General features: G+C 45.9%; 1 protein-coding gene across 2 annotated transcripts; it reads right to left on the bottom strand.

Moving 5' to 3' along the window:
- Positions 1–995: 995 nt before the first annotated feature.
- ARL8B (ADP ribosylation factor like GTPase 8B) lies at positions 996–17948 on the bottom strand. 2 transcript variants are annotated; one of them, XM_033517362.1, is made up of 8 exons: positions 17783–17891; positions 17249–17345; positions 9246–9326; positions 8577–8650; positions 8085–8178; positions 7449–7516; positions 7152–7222; positions 996–5748 (listed from the first exon to the last, which is right to left on the bottom strand). In XM_033517362.1, exons 2-8 carry the CDS (start codon positions 17261–17263, stop codon positions 5699–5701), a joined length of 453 nt encoding a protein of 150 aa, XP_033373253.1. In that variant the 5' UTR covers positions 17264–17345; positions 17783–17891; the 3' UTR covers positions 996–5698. The 2 variants fall into 2 exon arrangements, with proteins under 2 accessions (XP_033373253.1, XP_015496629.1); XM_015641143.2 differs by lacking the exon at positions 17249–17345 and having other exon boundaries at positions 17783–17948.
- Between the last annotated feature and the right edge of the window lie 10 nt (positions 17949–17958).

The raw sequence follows: 17958 nt of genomic DNA, 5'->3' as shown, positions 1-17958 counted from the left end.
AAAACCAAACCTCTTGACGACAAACAAAGGAACGGAAAGAAACCACGGCTGGGGGAGGTAGAGAGGAAACCCAGCTCTGAGCTACCCCAGCAACCTCAACAGCATCCAGACCTGGCTGTGCACAGGTCACTTGTCACTGAACGGAGCTGCCCTTTCACACTGGCGTTGCATCTTTTTTCCAAAGTGCCTGATTTGTTACAAGGAAATGGGACAAAATATGAAAAATGCTTACACGGAAAAAAAAAAAATAAATAAAGGACTTATTATGCACAGAGAGACAACCAGACAATAATCTGTCTTCAGCTTGTATTTTAGAGTAGTTCAGATCTTTGTTTTCCAATTATTGTAACAGAAACTGTAGAATGAATAAATCCAAACCAAGTATCACAACTCAGTGGTCCATCCAGACTTCTGGATGCTGACATTGGACAAAATCCTCTGGCCACAATCTTTCAGTTCCCTTCCTCAGTCTGCAGAATTCATGGATCTTTTAAATGTTACTCAAATCAAGAAGGGAATTCATTACTGATTCTAAAAAGAGGGAAATTCCTCCTTGTTGCAAAGATAAGTATCCACACCCCAAGTTAACACAATTACACAAAAGCACCTTAATAGTTTACTTACTCGTGAGACTCTTGTGAGAATCAAGTTTAGCTTTAAATTTCACACACCAAAACAACTTTTGCTTTGGCTATTGACATATTTGATCTGTTTGTTGAATAATATAATCAACCCAATGGGTCTTTTCAGAGAGAAACACAAATGAGACCAACCAATGCTTCCAGTACCAGAACAAAAATAATCAGAAATGGGAATTTCAGAGCCTGGCCTCTCAAAATTGCCTGTACTGAGCACAATGTTTACAGTCACTCTCCAGATGAAGTTATGTAGTTAAAGATACCCAAATGTTTCCCACAATTAGGTAATAAGGGCTCTTAGATATTTCTAACAATAATAAAAACAGCTGTCCTACTACAGATGAATATGCAAAAAAGTGGTTTTCAACAACACTTTATTGAAGCACTTCAAAATTATCACAATGATAGATGTTGCCTTTAACAGAATAAAACCTGTCATGTCATAATTAAAAGGCACTAATCCTGGCACAAAGGTCTACTTACCCACCTTCCACTGGGAGGGAAATAAAAACATCAAGTATTTCACTTCTCCTTTTAAAGAGCATGTGCAAAGCCCCTCTGAGTGCCATTCCGTGTTTGCCATGAGAAAACCCTTCTGTTTCACCAAGACACACGGGAACATGCAGCAGCTGCAGCCCTAAAGCAGCAGAGCACTCTCTGAAGGGTCATGGTCTGGTGAGACAAGTTGTTCTGCACTCATGTTTTGGGAACTAAAGCCCTGAAGCTCAGGCACTCACACATTGCTTCTCCTTTAACGTGATTCACTGTCCATGTCAGCTTAGAAACAGCTGAATATTCTGCTCTCCACCCCTTTTTGGGATCCACACTCGTCAGGGTCAGTGCAGGAGCAAGGCAGGGGAGCAGTGCTGGGCATGCTGGGGGAGCACAGTTCCTGCACAAAGCAAACCAGGACGTGCCATTGCACAGCCACAGCCACGACAAAGGAAACCTCAGGGAAGTTAAAAGCTTGATAATCCTGCTAAGCCATACCTCAGCTTATTACAGATCCCTGCACAACGTTCTGAGATTCAACAGAGAGACTGTTTAAGGCATTTTCTTTGGCCTTTACTTCTACCAGAAAGTGAAGATTATGCAGTTTGATATCAGCACCCGAAATCTTTCCAAGCTGTTTCCATCAAGATGCAAAGAGAAAACATAAATCATTGAGAAACTGGACGATTGGTTCCACAGATCATGGCACAGCTCCACATTTGTGCAGCTTTCCTGTTGCCAAGTGGTGGGACAGAGCTGCTCTGTGCAGCTGCCCCTGGGTGATGGGAACTCCCCTGCTCTCTAACTGCACTTGGAGGAGCTCCATCCACGCTGACCAGGACAGGGACACTGCAAGGAAAACTCTCCCACAGCCCTTTCCATCTCATCACTGCTGCAGGAGCACCTGCACAGAACAGAGCCATCAGGGACTGAGAGCTGATTTAAAGGCCAGGACAGCACACAATGCCCACACCCACCAGGTCACAGAGGTAGGACTGCTGTCCAGCTTCCAGGTACTCACCACCACGAGTTCTCTCAGGCTCAGTGTCTGCCTTTTCACAAGAGCTGCTTTTCTTAATATGCCAACAGCCAAGACCTGCATCGGAGGAGTTTCAGGACTATGGCCATTGATGTCAAATGCAGTAACTTATGAAACTAAAATGCATCCCCAAAAGCAACTTTTGTGAAGAGAATGGGAAATGTAATCAGTCTCTTTTTACCGCCCATGCTCACTGCAGAGCCTGAGACAAGTAATCATGGTGAAATTACATTTCTAGAACACAGCTACAGCATCCAAGTTCAGCAAACACCACTGCTAATGCCTGAACTCCACACCTGTATTAGGCCAGAAAAGATTTAACCTTGGACATAATGTGCCAGATGAGTATTGTTTTCAGTCCAAGGCTGAAAAGGTGTTGAGAAGGAAACACTTCCTCCACTACTCTTGTTTCAAAGGAAAGGTACCTGGCAAATTACTCCAGCCCAGAAACAGAACAAGTGCAGCCCTGAATCCAACAGCCACTGAGGTCTCCTTCCTGCCACAGGAGTAACCAAGGGCATGTGGCAGAGCAGTACCAGAGCTGTGACACCCAGCTGGGGGCATTCTGGGGAGTATTGCAAACGTACCTTTTGGAGCACACACGTGTTACAGCAGGGCCCTGTCTCTCCCTGCTATTTACACCTAGAAACAGAAACTGGTACTGAAATACCACATCAAGCAAAGAGCTGTGGGCCACTTCATACCACAGCTGATTTACTGAATGATTGGTACTAATTCACACCAACCAGGCTGACAAGGCTTAGTGCACTAACACTGTTTTCAGATTTGTGTCTAGAGACATTTTACTTTGACTATGAACTACAGGGAGCTTGTTCTGCATGCAGGAAACTCCCAAAGAAATATGCACACAATCTTTAACAGTTCACTAGTCCTTCCCACCAGCTGAGTTACACGTGAAGGATGCTCAAAGACCTGCACTCAGGACTAAAAACTAACCTGATACAGCTCAGCAAGTTTGAAAGCTCACAGGGAGACAAGGCTGAAACAAGACATCCAATTTCTTACCATTAATTGGAAGATGCTGACAGACAGTCCTATAAATTAATCAGTGTCCTAAGAGAAATTAATACAGCAGAAACCTTTGGGAAAAACAGTCAGTGAAACTTTGGATTAAAATCATGGCAAAGATTTTGTTCAAGACCTTAGTCAACAAAAGCCTTGCTCTCCACTAAGCTAAGAATCTTTCTGCTTTAATTGGCAGTGAATGATCAGGCACTGCAAGATCTGACACTTGTGCTAGAAAAACAAAGGTTTTACTACTCTAGGCTCCACACAAGAACCAAGCTTGCAGACACATGCATTTCTCTCCTGAAAACAGCTCCAGAAGGCTGCCCCTACTTCAGAGCCTGCAGCTGACCAGTGCTTTTCACACACATAAAAAAGCCCTGAAACCTGCTCAGACTGACTATCTGAGCTTGCTCAGGTAAGGTGAGCAAGCCCCAGGCCTCAAAGGTAGTTTTGGGAGCATTTCACTGGAATAGTTGAACCACAGAATAGAAATCAGCTCAGTGTTTACCAATCCTTCTTCCCCCACTGTAATCTTTGGCAGAGGAGACAGACATCCCATTGTGGTATTCCATTTTGAGTTCAGCCACATCAACTCAAGTCAGGCAGTTAAGTGTCAATACAACCCTCAAAACATAAGTTTATTGAATAAAGCTGAAGAGCAGTAAACCAACATATGCATCCACCTAAATAAAAAAATTCACGTATTTACAAAGTTCAGTAATTGTATAAGTTGTTCACATGCAGAGAGTAATGCACAGGTTAACAATTGGTAGTGTTTGGATGCCATAAACGCTGAAAGCAGTGAAGTAGATAAACACCAAACACATCAAGTTTAGCTATAGGCCAGTTAACTAAACAGTGACCTGGTCCCCCACAAAGATTCACACATTCTAGTTTAGTTTCCTTATTATAGGCACAAGCAAATTTGCTAAATAAAAGTAACTGTAGCAGTTCTGGTGAACTCGGGACTACAGTAGCAAGTTAATACACCCTCTCCTCTACAGCACCAGAGTATGGATTAATTGCAACCATGCTTCAGAGAACTGAAAGGGGACAAAAAGTTAAAATGCAACTTCAGACTGAAGGCAGGCAGCGTGTAGTGTCTGTGCAGCAGTGCCAGAGCTGGGACACGACAGTAAGGCCATGGCAGTCTGCATTAACACTGGCTTGTCAGAACCGAGGGCACTGAACGCTGCTCCCAGCCCGAGGCTCCCACGGGATACAAACCACATGGAGGTGAGGAATCACACACAGTGTGAGGCAACACAAGCAGCTGCACCATGGATCTGCACACACGAGTAGCTACACTGACACTGCTGGATGAACAAACCAGTCTTAACAAAGCTGTCCCTTTAAATATGCTGAAGTCACTGAGAAAGTAGAGCTACGGAAACATTATAATCTTGAGTTTATACACACTTCCCTAAGCTGCAGGAGCTAGTCAAGAGACAGGATCGATTCATTGGCTCTCTTGTGCTTTGACACAGCAAAACATTTCATTGCATCTGACAGGCTTTGCACATGGTTACATGGAGAAAGCAGGCGGGTCTAGAGTTGTCACAATAGCCCAGGTATTCCGTAGCACCAGGTGAAACTGTGCCCAGCCATTGCAGGAGCAGGAGACACACTGACAGTTACACACAGATTGTGCTAAAGGTCAACAACTGCCTCGATACAAGAGCATCAGTAAATTGGGTGTCATGCAGCTGCTCAGAACGCGTGTTCTGGTTTCAGAGAGAGACCACGAGTATCTGGAGATAGAAAAATGTATTTGAACGAAGCCTGATGTTCCTAGCCATTTGTTTTCATGCTGGAATACTCCAATTTTGAAAGTTTGACAGAACAGTCCATTCCCATCCCCCACATAAATGTTAAACAGAAGCAACAGAATGATTTGAAACAGATGACTTTCCTAATTCACCAAGAGAGTTTTTCTTTTTCAAGTGATAGGATCTCAGCTGTAGATTAGTGATGCTGATCTATGCCTTGTGCTCCCCTCTGCAAAGTTTCCATTTCTCTGCTTACATACACACATCACATGCATTTGTGAGACCAATCAGTATCCCACAACTCACGCTTAAATGTTTTCTAACTACTGTATGTGGCATCTTACAGAATCTCAATGCTGTCAAGCATCAGCATCTTCAAGCCACTAAACACTAGAAATAAAACACTTGCTGAAAATCATATAAAAACCTGGCCCTGAAAAACCAGAACAGAGTGTACCATCGTAGTTAACATGGTAGAGATATTCTTTTAAAAAGCCCCCCCACAGCCCTCCCACCACAGATGGTTGTAAAATAAATATTTGTGCTGACTTTATCATGACAACTCTAGTTGTTTCGTGACAGAATAGGAATACAAGTCTTCAGCAGTGCACATGAGAAATGAACCGTGAAAGGCAGATTCTTGATACAGGATTTTTGGGTAGTATCTCATTATGGAGGGAAGTGGACAATTGAGATTATGGCCAACTGGTACTGGAGATTCCAGGAAGACTTCAGCTTCTTCTAGATTTTGAATGCTGAATAAGCCACTGAAGCGTGATATCTACAGGGAGAGAGAAGAGAAGTTCCACATGCAAGTGTCTGTGTTGGTACAAGTGGCAAGGCTTTGGTATTCCAGTGTCCCAAACACAGGACAGGAATATCCAAGCCCTTCTCTAGAGGATGGCCCAGGGCAGATGAACAGAATGTTTTAGGATGCTTGCTGCCCATGCTTTGATCCTGTAACTGCCCAGCATCCTTTAGGTAACAATGACAGGCACTGCCCCACACATCCTGGCTCCTCAGTTCTGTCCATCTCTAGCAAAAATATATTCCTTCATAGGACATTTCACTATGGCTCCAATAATTTGTTTTAGACCAGCACTGCTCTATTCAGGCAGTCTGCAGCTCCTCCCCTAATGAGAACAAAGCTGATTCAGCCCTGTGGTACAAGGCATTGTGCTCCTCCCTGCCTGAAGAGGCTCTCCTAAGGAAGGGAAAGGCCCTGGCTCCCCTCCCCACAGCCTCAGTGATGCTCAGCTGAGCTGGGAGCGTTGTGTGGATCTCCACAGAAAGGAGTCTCTGCTTCCATCCATCATGTCTGAACCTTTAACTGATACTAAGGTGACAGGAAGCATCAGTTTTTTGGAAGCAACAACTGTTCCACAGACTGTTCAGTTTTCCTAGAAAGAAGCTTTTTTTTTTTTTTTGCTATAAAGGCATCCTGGTGTCCTTTAGAGCTTCTCCTGGGAGCATCACCCTGAAGTTTCTTCATCAGCAAACTCCTATTACCCTGGCAATGCACCAGTGTCAATCCCATGGCAGCCATGGAAGGCATCAAGAAAAGGCTGGATAGTGCTGTTAAATTCTGTTTTTACTCAGCTGAGATGACTCAGTTTACTCACAAAGCTTGTGGCAAATACCAGAAATTACACAGGACATGGTTTCTGCTTTGAACTCCACAAGTTCTACAGCATTTGATGTCTGTGCCAGAAAAAGGCACTGTTTGCCTGCAGGGAACGGGGACTGGCAGATGCCACAACACAAACTGCTCTGATAACACAGCAAGGGAAGGTGATTATTTCAAGGGAATGACTTGAGAAAAAACTTGCTGCAAGTACTTGGCATCCTCACCAAGTGAGGCAGAGGTGAGAGCACTTGACAGAAGTATAAAATCATTTAGGCCAAGTTAATGGACTGGTCAGCTCTTTCCTGCAAACTGACTGAATAAAGGAGCAGATTTCAAAGGGACTGGCATCTTTTGGTAACTACAACCCCTAAAACTTTAACACCAGTCAGGTTTCCTCACCACCATCAGGAGTTACACTGAATTTAACCAGTGCACTCGTGCATTGGTCTTTGATTTGTTCCTGGTTTCCTGAAGACAGGAAGTTTGTGAAGCTACAATCCCCCCAATCCATCCTCTGACAGCACTTCATAATTCTCAGTGTTTGGGATAATAGTTACCTATATTATCTTTCTCTTTGCAAGAAATTGAGTAGCAGCAGATTTCTCTGTCCTGAATAGCAGCAAGGTTCCTAGGAAAGAGAGAAGATTTCAGCACACGTTTCACTGACACATGGACTCTTACTGACAATGTGAACTGTTCCTCTTCCCCTTCCCCACACAGCTTGTTCTGTACAATATTCAATTACCTGCTGTTGCTGGGTTTTCCACTCATAAATGTGAGCTTCCTGATCTAATAACAGTCCTATGTACATGAATTTATTAAGAGAAATGTTTCTTAGCAAGGGTTAGACTTACATCTTTTCAATTAGCTGTTTCTCATCCAAAGCATTAGGAAGGTCTCTCTTATTTCCAAGTACTAGAACCTGAAATCCAGAGAAGGAAATGGTTGTGGCTTTGCTTAAAAAAACCCCAACCAAAACCAGAAACTCAACAAACTTCAAGGGAGTCATATGAGCAGTCTGCATCTGCCTATTAAATCTAATGGAATGAGATATTCACTGTTAAATCAGATCAAGAAAAACTGACCTAGTCACAGCAAAATAAACTGCTCTGTGCCAGGAGCAAGCAAGGGAATACATCAGCTGAAAAATCTGTGAACATATGCAGCACACTCATCTGAGATCCCCCAAACTTACTCTACACTTGTGTACTACACTGTGGTTAACCTTTAGTCAATAGCACAAACTCATCCTGTGGAATGCTCTGAACTACTGTTTCAATTGTATTTATTATGTTTTGTGAGCACTGAATGAAATAAGACCACTGAAGGTCAAAACCTGGTTTATGGCACCAGAGGCAGATATTGTTCATGCTTACACTGACCAGTAAGGTTGGGCCTTACAATTCAGAGTTCAAGGCAGACTTCAGAGTTGCTCAAGTGATGCACATTTCTCAGAGACATTTAATGGTGTTTAAGGTGATGTTACTTACAGGGATTCCTTGTAACTGGGGCTTATCTAGAAGGTTGTGCAGCTCATTTCGAGAGGCTTCTATTTTTTCACGATCTGCAGCATCTACCATGTAGCTTTAAAGAGAATTTCAGGTTAGGTCAGTGACACTGAGCTCCTGCAGAAACATCACTCTTTCCTTGAGCACATTCAACAAGGCTTTCAACAAAGCTAGGACTTCTGAGCAAAGAATTTAGTTCTTTTAAAAAGAATTCTGCAAGAGCAGAGCAGAAGGAAGATGCTTTGAGTTAGCACTGCCACCCAGTTCAGACAGGGAGGAGTTAGTACCCCAGATCAGACACTGATAAAATAACCCATCCTGAGCCCTGAACTTAAGGGTGAAAAAGGTCAGTGTGGTTGCAGTGCAGGTTCAGAATCACAAGGAGAACTACAGAGTCAGGCATGCAGTGTTAGGAAGGCTCCCAGAGAAGAGAAGCACATGTGAAGGAAGCAGAGCTGAAGGAAGGACACTTACACAATAGCATTAACTCCTCTGCAATATCGCTCCCACATGCTTCGGAATCGGGGCTGCCCTCCTATATCCCAAATCTTAAGGCAAGGGGAGAAAGACAATTTAGCCATGCACTGTGTTTAAACATATCAGGCAAAGATAAGACAAGAAATCACAACGGTTTTTCCTTTCTCCTTAAGCAGCTGCTTGACGTCTCCCGTGTTAAAACAGGAATAATCCCTTGCACAGCTGCTCAGAGCTTAGGGCCCAACAGCAGGAGATGTAAACTGGAGCATCTCACACCAGAGGCAAAAACATCCTGTGTATAAAGTTACACACTGAGGTACACAAGAAAATACAATGTATTCACTTAAAGCTTTGCTTTTGATGTAAACCTTCAGTAAAACAACCTGATGAGCAGGAAAGCAGCATCCCTGGGCCTCAAACACTCAGATTGAAGCCAGACAGCATTATCAAAACAGTGCTTTAACTAGTCCATGAACCTGGGAATCACACACAGATTCTCATTTCAGAAACTCCATAAATAAACATAAATGTCTCCTTAAACTACTCAACAGATTTAGCTGAGCCTCTTCAGTTTTCTATATTTGCCTCAAGGCTGGAAGCAAAACAGAGCAAACACGTGAATTTCAAACTAGAAGCTAAAGAAAACAGTCAACAATGGCAACATACCTTTATTGTAACATTACCCTTTGTAACTTTCCTCATGTTGAAGCCCACAGTGGGAATCATATCTTCACTGAATTGACCTGACTGGGAAAAAAAAAAGGAGAGAAAGCTAAATTTAGTGCTTATCTGACACCAGTGGTTTACATAGTAAAATATCACAAGCTTTTTCTAACCATTTGCCTTCCAGCTGAAGGTTTTACGGCCAAGAAGTCATGGGTGTTAAATCCATGTGTACTGGAGCTTGTGTGAAGTTGGACACCTCATTTCTTACAAGCACTGAAATCGTTTTTCAAGCCTTGAGGCAGCCAGGGGAGAAAAGTCAGCTGGGAAAGTGCTTTGCACAGCTTAACAGCTGGACAGCCAGGGCAAGGGAGGAAAAGAGCCATTCACCTACTTCTGCTGGAGCCAAGGCCTGCATGCCGGGATCTCCCAGTTACCTGGGAGCTGGAAATATCCAGAAGGGCTCCCTCTGATGCAAGCTGCTCTCTGGCCAGCAGTAGCAGTAATAAACCACTCCAGCCCACAGGTACGGGGTGGTGACTCCCTGAGGAGCGTTAAAGGCTGTGAAGTGGAAGGACCTGACGGGTCAGCTCCCTGCCAGGCCGCAGCGTTCAGCGTGTCCAGCAGGGCAAACACAGCTCCAGAGAATCCCAGCCCGCTTCCAGCAGACATTCAGCATCACCCCCAGCTGGGACAGAACTGCTGCAAACAGCACTGCACTGGAGAGCCTCTCCAGTGGCAGATGTTTTACTGTCTGTAACACTTCCATCTGCAGCAGCTTGAGAGCCAAGTTCCCAAACATCTCCTGCAGCCAGAACAAGAGTTTTCAGCACTACTACAGATTTCTCCCGTGGCTGTTTGGCAGAAGGTGAATCAGCCACAGTGGCCATTATGAAGCTCACTACATCCATTATGTGTAATAGAACCAGACAGTCAAGCACATTTGGAAAAATCAGAGTTGATCCCAAAGCATTCATTTGTTTAATTAGGATTTGGTATCACAGCAGCAAAGTCTGCACCTCTCTCCTGACACTGCCCAGAGAAGTTCCTGTGGGTTCAAAGCTTTTTGGGATCTCTGAAGCAGACACAGCACCCCAGAGTTAGGGCCTGATTGCAAGGAGCAGCTAAGCCTGACCAGGTGGCCATGAAGGCAAACAGCTCGTGGCTTGTGTTAGGAGCAGTGTGGCCAGCAGGACCAGGGCTGCACGAGGAGCTTGGGTCAGACCCTGCAGCACGGCTTCAGAAGCCACTCTACCCCTTCTAAGAGCAGGGTGGGTGCCAAATGGGAATGCCAGTCCAGGAACTTCCCATTCCTGCCCAGAATGCCAGGGCCTGAGCTGCCCATTGTGGCCAGAGCGATCAGCACAGCTCAGAGCTGGTGGTGCTGCCACGGCTGGGGCAGCTCAGTTCAGCTCCTCAAACCAATCTTGCCTCTGAAGGGTCACTTGCCATGTTGTTCAAGCACCACAGCATTCCTGCCTCCACATTCCTGCCTCCACAGTCACACCCCACACCCACAGCTCCTATCCCAGCGTCTCCCAAGCACTCCCTGAGCCTCCATCTCTGTGCTGCTGAGCCTTACCCCAGATGCTGCCAACTATTCCCACTCAGATCCTTCCAGATCCTTCTCTCGAGAGCTGTTCTTATCAATAGGAACACACGTTCCAGGAACCTCCTGGACTCATCACCTCCCTGCTGGGTTTATTTCCAGCAGACATGTGGGAAGCTGAGGTCCCCCCATGAGAACAAGGCCTAGCCATGATGAGACTTCTCCCAGCAGCTTAAGGAGGATTTTGGTGCCTCTCCAGCCTGGGCTGGGTGGTCTAGAAGTGATTCCCACAAGGATATCTGTTCTGTTGGCCTTCCCCCTGATTCTTCCCCATAAACAACCTTATCGTGACCCTCATCAAGCTGTCCAAACACTCCCTGCCCTTCCCTGTGAGGAGTTTACAGCCCTCCCTTGCAGCACTCACTGTGCCAGTCATCCCACTAATTGCAGCATGTTCAGTACCAATTTCACGTTCTCCCACTGCTCTTTTAGGATACAGATTCCTGCAGATTGGAGCAGCACTTCATTTGCCACATCTTTAATGTAATGTTGAAATTACTGTGACCCACCACAGGAAACTTGTACAGAATCTTCAGGAAAGCTGCTGTATCTTATTCCTTCCCAAGTGCTCACTACCCACGCTGCACATCCCCAGACTTGTTTTGACTTGCTTAAAAACCCTCAAAACCTTAAAACTGCAGTCACTCAGTTGAGTTTCAGCTGCCTGTTCTCTGCTTTGCACAAGGACAATCCAGAGCTGCCATGAACATCTGGGTCAGCTCAGGTCTTCATTTGAAAGACCTTCCCCTGATGTGAGTGTGGGTGTTCCTCTGCTCACAGGCAGTGCACTGGAAAGGAAGGCTATTGGCAGTCACCTTCTCTTTTAAGACAGGTCAAAAATTGGTCAAAACGATTGTAAAGGATTTTAGCAGCAGACAGTGATCTCCTTTGATGGATTCTGCTGCCACATTCAACTGTCTTGGCCCAGAAACAGTTCTCTAAACTCAGAATTTAGAGGGCTTTTGTTTACTACCTCCACAGAGGAAAAAAGCCAGGAATTCAGCTTCAACTTAGAGTATTCATATGCAAAAGCTACTCGAAGGAAAATACTTCTACCAGCAGTCATTTCATTTGAATCAGCCTTCCCTCCCAGAGCAGAGTACTCGGTGCTATCACTGTGTGCTCACAATAAGATTCTTTCTCCTTCTAAAACCCCAGCCTTAAAACAAGTTTGATAGGCACAGCAATATTTCCAATTCCCGATGGGAAGCCTTTGGCTGCTGTCACACACAGCAGCACTGCTCAAACACTGACCAAGGACAGCAGGAGTAGCTGCTGACAAACGCAGCAATGCTGTTTTCAGCACTGGTGCCCAGCCCACGGGCAGACCCTGAACTCCCTGCAGGGTTCCTGGAAGGGCAGGCCCTGTTCCAGCAGGGATTCTGATGGAAGCCTCAGCCCTGAGGTCACACAGCACAAACTGAAGGTCACCAAACAAAGCTAACTCCAACCCGTGTAGGAGATAAGGGACAGGGAGACTAAATAAATCCAGTTTCAGAGGCCACATGCACACAGAACCCACAGGACTAATCCTTCAGCCTTCTGCTTTAAGAGATGCTCCCTTCAAAGCTCCTGGAGAACCCAAATGTGAGATTTTAGTGCAGCATGAACCCACTCACCCAGACGAGTACTTATGTTGGATAAGGATTATTCAGAGCAGCCAAACTGCATCCAGACTGAACTAAGGGACTTTATTCCATCAGTTTGGGATCAGTTTGGGTTCAGCTCACCTTGTATCAGCAGCAGCACCAAATCACAGACTGCAGCATTTCTGACAAGCCACCTACAGGTATAGTTCATCTCCCAGAGGGAAACTTAGGACAAGTGTTTAATCCCCTGACATTCCAGAAGTGTACAAAGGATGCAAGTTTAATCCTTTTCATAATTTAACTAATATTACAACAACCTTATTAAACCTACCATTTCCAGCTGTCTGGAGTAAAAAAAAAAAATAAACCAAACAAAACCACATTTGGGTTTCTTCATCTGTCTCTCCACAACCATAAGCTACAGCCAGAAACCCAAATTCCAGGGAGTTATGGAATGGTAGTGTGGTTTTAATTGGGAGGAACCTCAAAGCCCATCCAGTTCCACCTCCTGCCATGGGCAGGGCACCTTGCACTACACCAGATTGCTCCGAGCCTTGTCCAGCCTGGCCTGGGACAACTCTTACCAGACTGTCAGCCCCCTAAGCAGCTTGATTTTGATTCCACAGCCTGCACAAGAACATTCTTGGTGTCATCAGAGAAGGTCAGGCCAGCCTTTAGTTTGCATCTCATAAAGCTGAGGTGATTCACTACTGTTATAGGACCAATTTCTTCATACAGACTTCATTATTACACAGCAAAGATTGCTTTATCTTTAATCATAATACTTTTCATCCAGCTAGATGAGATCACAAACAAGCTTAACCAACTAGGAGACAACACCATTGGAGTATGGAATCCAGCCAGGACACTCCCAATCCACCTGAACCAGAGTATTACATCAAACCCTGCTGCTCTAAATTAAATCTCTAAAAATTTCTTTCTTTTCCCACTAATTAAAAATGCTGCATGTCTCCAAAATGTCTTCTTAAAAAAAATATTTAAAAAGCAGTGCAATTTTAGCATTATATCAAGCTACCCCTACACTAAGCCTCCTCTGCAACACTCATAGCCTTAACCAAGTAGTGCATCATAAATGGACAAATCAACTTTCTGCAGTCCAGCTTCCTTCTTTAGGATATATTTCAGTGTTCCAGCTACTTGTGATCATGATCAGAAGCCTGAACTCCAGATTAGAAGCTTCAATCCCTGGAATGCATCCCAACAACACTACCAGGAATGATTCCTGCAGAGAGCAAAACAGTGGTATGTGACAAGGAAAAGCATTTTTATTTCCCCAGCCCTGACTTTAATTGAATATTTAAAAGGACATGAACTGCTTAGCAAACATCTACCATAAAGAAGGCATATGTCTGTCTAGAAGTCAGTCATGTAAGAGCTCAGGACATTTCATGCTTCTGATAGCGAAGAAAGTGTCCTTATCCAGATTTTACCACTTAAAGCTCTGCCACTGCTTACAAAGTGCTCTACAGGAGCTCAGCACCAAGATGGAAAAAGCAGATTCTGATTTCAGTCACCTGCTTTAGCCCACCCTAGAGTACAGCAAGCAATGAAAGGGTCTGAGTCACCTCCTAGGAGCTTTATTAGCTAATGAACTGATGTAATGCATTTCAAGAGACTTCTGCCATTAAGAAACACTTCAGATTTTATCACCCTTCTCCCTTAGCCACGTATGAAGTGACAACACTCAGGATTTATGGCCTACTTGGGTGGTTCAAAAGGCATTAAAACAGTACTGGAGCTCTTTAGAGCAATATTTTCCTGCACTTCTGTGGTGTGGCTTCTTCAAGTCAAAGTTACTTATAACAGTCACAAGAACAGAAGGAAGTTGCAGCTCCCAGCTGGCCAAACGAATCTTTTGTTGAGAGGCACTTCAGGAATTGCCTCTCTCTAGAAACCACAGTCTCATTCCAACACTTGCCAGATAGTCCAAAGTTAAAAAACCCAAACAAACCCAAAAACCCAAATTCAGTCTCTGACACAAATCCTAAAAAGGGACCTTATTTACCCTTTTCCCACAAACAAGTTGAGTTTAGCTCTTGAACCTGGTAACTGTATCAGAAAAATCCAACTTCCTCCCACTCCAGAAGTCTGCTGGCCGTCAGGCTAATGAGTTTCAGTGTTGCAGTGCCAAACACCTGGATCAAGGATCAACCTACCAGGAACGAAGCAAAACTTGTACAGAAAGCCCAGGACAAGCCACTGTTCCAGGAGGCAGGCTGAGGCTGCAGGAGTGCCCCATTCTCCAGCAGCACCTGCGGGGCCAGGAGCAGGCTCGGTTTACTTGAGTCGTGTTTCAGTTGCGTCACACGGCTGGAGCAGCCCCCTCGCCTCTCGTGCTCCCCACAGCAGCACAGCCACGGCTCCCAACTCCAGCTGCCAGCCTGAGGGAAGGCCAGGAACGGCCACGAGCTGCAAACAGCACAGGATCCTGCAGAGTCTGTAAATAATGGGCATTTCCAGGGCTTGGATCAGGAGGTGACAGCTCCAGATGCGATCCCGGGATGACATGCAGTTTCTCTGAATAAGAGCCACAGGCTATCCACATTAGGGAAATTAGGACCAGGAAGAAATGATATCCTCCCTTGTGAGCAAGTTTACTCATGCACATGGAAAACTTATGCTTAATATCTAATTAGAGACAGTGACTAATGCGGAGCCTTAGAAAAGCAGAAGCTGCATTAGCTGAATCCAGCTCTAACGAGATTTCACTGCTAACGTTGGGTTTTAAACCTTCTAATGAAAGCGATCACAGGAGGGTTTGGGTTGGAAGGGACATTCAAGACCATCCAGTGCCACCTCCTGTTATAGGCAGGGACACCTTCCACTGTCCCAGGCTGCTCCAAGCCCTGTCCAAGCTGCCCTGGACACTTCCAGGGATGGGGCAGCCACAGCTTCTCTGAGCACCTGTGCCAGGGCCTCACCACCCCCACAGGGAAGGATTTATCCCTAATATCTAATCTAACCTCTCCATCTCTCAGTTCAAAGCCATTCCCTCTTGTCCTCTGACTCTCCAGGCCCTTGTTTAGTCTGATTACAAATCAAGTGTTTGTTTACAGTGGAGGAATAAACGTGGTCAAAACCCGCTACCAATCTAGAAGAGGATTATTCTGGAACTGGACTGTCTGCCTCTCGTGGCCTGTCGACTTCAGCAGCAGTCAGGCCTTGCACCAAGCTTCCCTGTGTGATTGGTTGAGTTTTCCCTCTAGTTCCTGACTTGATGGCTAGAGATTACATTAGAGATTTATATTGGATTAAACTCACTGCTGTCGAGACTGGCCACAGCTCTTAGTTAAACAGCACACAACCTTCTAAGCCACACCAAGTTCCTGGTGTGCACTCCAGCTTTTAGAGCTATCCTACAGGACATCTTGCTGTGTCATTCCTTTCATTTCAGTTTTGAGGAATCCCAACAGTCCCATCCACCCAAACCATTAACTGGCCTGCAGAGAGCCGTTGTTCTTTTCCTGCACTCATTCCCAAATGCAGGCTCTGAACTAAAGTCAGTCAAGGAAGCAAATAAGAAATCAGCTCTACATGCCATGGACTGCGCTTCTCTAAAAAGAGATTTTGCACTGGTAACTGGAGGTTATGCTATTATTTTGTTTAAACCAATAATACAAACCTGAGCAAACCCCCTCCCTCTGTTTTTTTTTGTGTAAAGACTCGCTAGATTTCCTAATTAAAAACTTCAGAAATGTGACCTGATGCTTCCAAACTAAACCAGCTAAGGAGGCTGTGTCAGCACGCTCAACAGCTTCCTCCTTCCCGGGGTTTTGCAAGGCTCTTTGAATGGCACTCACTCAGATAAATGCCTGGGTGTGATCCTAACATGTGGTTGAAACCGTGCAAGATTCAACCCCCGCAGAGGAGGCTGGAAACAGACTCCAGCTTTACTTAGGGAAACTTCTCCCACTGCAGAAAACTTAGATGGACTCAACTGATGTGCAGCTCCTACAGCTCTGACTGCTGCACATACCTGCAGTGAGTTTCACAGGTAACTCCCAAAACACGTGCTGCTGCTGCTGCTATTCAGATGCATTTTTTTGTCAAGTGCCATCATCAGGAGGACTCCAGAGGATGCAAAGCCTGTAGAGAGCCCTCAGCTGCAGAAACACTCCAAGCAGTATCAGTTCAGCAGCCACAGATTGAAGCTGTTCAACAATCTCAGACCTCCAGTTCTACAAATCCAAGCCCAGATGTATAGGCAGAGTGTGAAAGAAAAGGCTCATGGCATTCCTGGGTTACTCCAGCAACTTTCAGCTAACAACTAGTCAGAGAAGTTACCTTTCATGAAGTAACCCATTTTCCATGATTATCAGGAAGCCCACTGAGTGCTCACACCTGAGCTACACAGGGGCTTGGTTATGTTTTGCCAGGGTGTTTGTCAGTGTGCAAGGATGATGCATAACTGCAAGAGAATGAAAGTCCTTTTCCCAGCCAGTAACTCATTTAACTGGCACTTAAATAAATACATTCTCACAACTACTCCATGTGGTTAAGGACACAGCCTCAAAAACCGAAAGACAAGCTGAAGGTATGCTCACTCTAAAGCTGGAGACACCAGCCTTCTCATTCTAGCTGCACTGCACTCACGCTCCCTGAAAAACCTGGCTGTCCATTTCAGGAGCTCCCAAAGTCCAGCTTGTCTCCTGGAATGTTTTCCACCACATACATCAGCAGAGCAGGACACTGATGAAGCTGAACACGCCATTTAGGCAAAGCCACTCTTTATCTCGTTCAACAATGGAAAAGCTTCGTGTAGGAGTATTCCCACACCCTTCCTTTACCTGCTCCAGGCACATCACCAGATCAGCAGGCCCGAGTGCAGCACTTTGCTGCTGATGGGCTCGTGCTTGTGAGCTGCACTTCTTAGGTAAGTTGTACCTTAAGAGAAAGGAGATTATTTGATATGGGTTTCGGCAATCGATAAGCAAATATTTGAGAGGAGAACCGTGAGTGGGTGCTGACACTTAAATGATTTAGGACTACTGAAAAACAGTGGAAGGGAGGCGGCAGCTGAAGACACACAATGTTATCTCCACATCTGCTAACACGAGCCCCGCCACACCGACACCCCGACGGAAAGGCGCCTTCAGAGCCCGCCGAGGGGCCGTGCCCCGCTGTGGGATCAGCGTCCCCGCGGGTCCCACCAGCACACAGAGGTGCAGGGAGGCAGGGCAGCCGCCAGGGCTCAGCCATCCCACCCAGCGAGGGCTCCTCACACGCCGCTCCCCGCGGCCCGGCCCGCCGGCCCCGCTCCAGCCCCGCGGCCCCGGGCCGGGCTCAGGCCGCTGCCGGCCCCCGCCCGCCGCCCCGCTCACCGCGATGACGTTGACGAAGGTGGTCTTGCCCGAGTACTGCAGCCCCACCAGGGTCAGCTCCATCTCCTCCTTCCAGAAGAGCGAGCGGAACCAGTCGAGCAGTCGGGACAGCAGCGCCAGCATGGTGGCGGCGGGCGGGCGGGCCGGGGGCGCTGCGAGCCGGGCCGGGGGCGCTG

Source organism: Parus major, chromosome 12 (assembly GCF_001522545.3).
Source record: "Parus major isolate Abel chromosome 12, Parus_major1.1, whole genome shotgun sequence".
NCBI lineage: Eukaryota > Metazoa > Chordata > Aves > Passeriformes > Paridae > Parus > Parus major.
Note: the sequence above shows the minus strand (reverse complement) of the source record. Positions and strands in the feature narration are given on the sequence as shown.